This window comes from Sitophilus oryzae, unplaced genomic scaffold (genome assembly GCF_002938485.1).
Source record: "Sitophilus oryzae breed Bouriz unplaced genomic scaffold, Soryzae_2.0 scaffold_590_pilon_pilon, whole genome shotgun sequence".
NCBI lineage: Eukaryota > Metazoa > Arthropoda > Insecta > Coleoptera > Curculionidae > Sitophilus > Sitophilus oryzae.
In genome coordinates this window covers 1-4,052 of record NW_022147185.1, presented here as the reverse complement: position 1 = coordinate 4,052, position 4,052 = coordinate 1, and the positions used below count along the sequence as shown (strand labels likewise).

At 41.1% G+C, this 4,052-nt stretch overlaps 1 protein-coding gene across 1 annotated transcript; it reads right to left on the bottom strand.

Moving 5' to 3' along the window:
• Positions 1 to 2,341: 2,341 nt before the first annotated feature.
• On the bottom strand, positions 2,342 to 3,497 carry LOC115887675. The gene is made up of 2 exons (XM_030907135.1): positions 3,467 to 3,497; positions 2,342 to 2,706 (listed from the first exon to the last, which is right to left on the bottom strand). The coding sequence occupies exons 1-2, from the start codon at positions 3,495 to 3,497 to the stop codon at positions 2,342 to 2,344; spliced, it is 396 nt and encodes a 131-aa protein (XP_030762995.1).
• Positions 3,498 to 4,052: the final 555 nt, after the last annotated feature.

The window sequence follows — 4,052 nt, the reverse complement described above, 5'->3', positions numbered from 1 at the left end:
TTTCGGCAGCATATTCTGCACATATAAATAAGCAAAAAAGTTCGTATAAATGTATGTCCTAAAATGCTTGGTTTCGGAGATACAGGGTGTAGAAATTTTATTTTTATTTAGATTTTTTCCAAATAATTTCTGAATTAATTTGGATGAAAATTGGTGTCTGGGAGTTTTTTGACGTGATAAATTTGATTCTGATGTCAAAATGACTCCTACTTATAGAGGGCGCCACCTACATGTATTTTAACTGTTTTGAAGAGTGATAACTTTTCGTTCGTACCTGTATAAAACTATTGAGTGAAAAATATACATTTCCTTGATTTTTTACGTAAAAAACGTCTCTTGGTAAAAATCACTACGATTAACCGTTTTCAAGATATTTTGAATGGAAATAGTCAATACAAGTCATTATTGACAAATAATAAACGTATTGAGTAGATAATTATTTGACTGAAATGACAAATTCGGAAACATTTTATTTTTTTAAATTATTCATAAATTTTTCTTCGAAAAAATGATGATAAAACAGTTTCTGTTGAACTTTTGGCACAAAAACATTTCAAATTTATCATTTCAGGTTAATAACTATTATGTCAACTTGTTTAATTTATGTCAGTGACGACAGTTATTGATAATTTCGATTCCAAATATCTCGAGAACCATTACTCCTAGCAAATTTTACCAAGAGACCTTTTTTACATAAAAAATGTAGTAAATGTATATTTTTTGCTCAGTAGTTTTATACAGATACGGACGAAAAGTAATTACTCTTCAAACCAGTTAAAAATATGTAGGTGGCGCCCTCTACAAGTAGGAGTCATATTGACATCAAAATCAAATTTCTCATGTCAAAAAACTCCCAGACACCAATTTTCATCTAAATATGGACGGTACTTTAGAAATTATTTCATATTTTTTCAACTGGCAAACAAGCCTTGATGTTCAGTAGTTATGAAGCAATTCAGTTGTTGGACTCAGAAGAACTTCTTCTGAGTTCTCTGAAATGAAAAAACGAGTGTTTAAAAAAACTAAATCGGGTATTTAGATCCGCATGCATCAGTTCCGTTGTCCGACGGCAGCGGCGGGAGTTTAAAAAAAGAGCAGCGATAGACTGAGTAAAAAGGTCTATTGGCTAATCGTAATTAAGCGGTAACCTCGGCTGGGCCAGGCGGCAGCGACGAAGCGCGTCGGCCAGACCGTCGCGTATCCTTTTCGCGGATTTTTCGCCAGCACTCGCCAGCGATCCGTCGTCGTCCAAGGTCGGTGGCGCCAATCCGATTCGGGTTGGTTACTAAACCGAGCGGCCGATCTTTCCGTCTCTCTGTGTGTTTTAATTCGCTATAAATACCTGACTATTATAAATAAATGGGAATATATGAAATCTAAACCACAGCCTAAACGATGCATGTGTCCTGTCAAGAGGCCTGTTGTAATCCGCACTTTATTCCTGCTAGCATTAGCAGTTTGTTTGCGGTTTTAGAGCTAGCTCCTTGGATAAAGGCCTTGCTGTGCCTCTGCCTCTGTCTGTTTCTCCAGTGGACATTCTGCTTTTCCCTGATCCAGAGTTTTAGTGCACTAGCGGCCATACATTTGGGTATTCTCAGTACTGGGTCTGGACCAAGATATAGGATACTGATGATCCTTGCCTATGTCTCGTGTTTAGTTAGTGTCTCTTTAGTAGTTTTTTAATACCTTCCAGTATCTTTTTTTTTATATAGATGGGATACGCCTTAGGGCCGGAGGTGGGGATCTCCTCTCACTCTACCCAGAGGGCCTACCCACTAAAAACCCATCTTTGTCAAACTCCTCAGTCTCCGTCTCCTGGAACCGCCCGGGGCATTACTTCAAGACAGAGGGTTATCTTATGTGTGCATCCTATGTATTAATCGTTGCCCCAACCTTCCTGAAATTTGGTTTCATAATAACCCTCAGCATTTCCGCAACCGCTATGGTCTTCTCTTGGTTTTCACCCATAAGTGCCCTGACGTTATCCAACGTGACCTTGGTGCCGCACCTTGCCTCTGCTACGTCCATAAACTTCCTCCATCTTCCACACTCGAATAGGAGTGTGCTGCAGGAGTATCCTGCTCCTAGCAGCACACAGCGGTCGCTATCTCTTTTGCCCATCATTTTCGTTATGTATGTGCCAAACACCCATGACCTGTGATAGCTCGAGTAAGAAAGTGATCTACCTCCACCCATCCATTCTTGTCCACTCCGCCACATTTTCAATAAATTGCTTTTGCCCAGCCATCATATCTCTGCCAATCCTCCCATTTCATCAAGATGTTTTTTCTTACTTGCAACCTATGTTCCTTGCCCAGCCTGTAGGTGTCGCATCTTTCCTCTACCTACTAATAGGCATGACAACAGCCAACGCTAGTATTGCCGTTGTCGGCGCAGTGCGGTAGGCGCTCGTAATACGTAAGGCCAATCTCCTAATCATAGATTGCAGCATATTTTGATAGTGTTGATATTGTATAGCTCTTCTCCAAATTGGAGCAGCATACAATATTATAGAAGTCACGGCCGATGCCATCGTCCTCCTCTTCATAGCCCTAGGTCCGCCAACATTGGGCATTACCCGCGACAGTGTGTTAATTGCACGTATGGCCTTTTCCACTATTCTGCGGACGTGGGTGGTCATACGCAGACCGCTGTCCAACACTTCACACCTTCCAGTATCTGGCGTAACGTAACCTCCTAAAGCTCCTAAAATTGTTCCTTACACTACAAGATAATTTAACAATACGACACATATAAACTGAGTCTATCAATTATCGGCCAATCTGAGATCGGACACATTGAGAAATGCTATTTTTAGTCGGCGGTCGTTAAAGAGAATCGACGTTTTCGAATGTGATCCAGACCGGGATAACAATCGCATAGAATTGGGACGACGCGAGTTGCCAGACGCGACCTGCGTGCCGTGCAGCTGGCAAACGGCCGCCGACATTCCCATAAATAAAAATCGGCTGGAATCCGCGGCGCAACAATATTTTTGGATCGGACGAGACGAACAGACAGTGGTCAATTCTTCAGACTAATAAAAAGATAACATTTCATCTATTTCTTTTGGCCAAGGTCGCTTTTATTTTTTTTCCCAATAATAAGGGGCCGTCAACATTGCGACTTGTAATACCTATTGGGTTTGTCCCCTTTCTATATCTGCACCCATTCTCCTAACTCTGTACCCTGCACTAACTTGTGTAGGTTCTTGATAGGATCGGAGCATAGTTCCTCCGGTTCTAGCCTTGCTTTCCCAGATAGAAAATTTCGCTAGAGATCCAGTGTTTCAGGATCTTTATCGCAGAGTCTGCAGCAAAAAGACTTCTTTGATTCAAGTTGAGCTTGTTCAGGTAGCCATATGTCCAGTAAAGAGACCTGTTATAATCCCCACTTTATTTCTGTTAAGCATTAGCAGTTCCTTTGTGCTTTTAGAACTAACCCTTGGATGAAGATCGTGCTATACCTGTGTCCCTGTCTGTTTCTTCAGTGGACATTTTGCTTTTCCCTGAACCAGTGTTTTATTGCACTACAGGTTATACATTTGGGTATTCCCAGTACTGGCTCTGGACCAAGACAGGATTCCGATAATCCTTACCTTGCTAGTTCATCTAGTTTTTTGTTGCCTTGGATACCGCTGTGGCCTGGCACCTAGAATAATTTAATTCTGTTCTTTTCTGTCTGAGCTCTGAGTTTACCCAGGCATTCACAGATGATACCTTTGGACTCATAAGCGCCTTAGAGCACACTTGAGTAAGCTCTTCTGTTGTTTTCTCTCGCGCATTGTAGAATGGCGAAGATTTCTGCCTGGAATATGGTTGAATATTTACCCAACGAAAAGGATAAGCTTACCCTTGGTCTTTCCTCAAATACTTTAGCTCCTGTTTCGTCAGCGGTATTTGAACTGTCTATATACCAATTTAGTCCGTCCTGGAGGAATATTGTATCTCCACATTCCTCGATCCATTATCTTCACCATGGTTTGTGATAGTGATAGTGAGATAGTGATAAATACAATAAATACAATGGAAGTTCGAACTTCTTTTAGTGTC

What these genes read in the sequence shown, in the direction of transcription:
- LOC115887675 (XM_030907135.1), bottom strand. Translation starts at nt 3,497, where the DNA reads ATGTCCACTGAAGAAACAGACAGGGACACAG. An exon ending in AGAAACAGACAGGGACACAG is followed by an intron (nt 2,707 to 3,466) that starts GTATAGCACGAT and finishes GAACAATTTTAG; the next exon opens with GAGCTTTAGGAGGTTACGTT.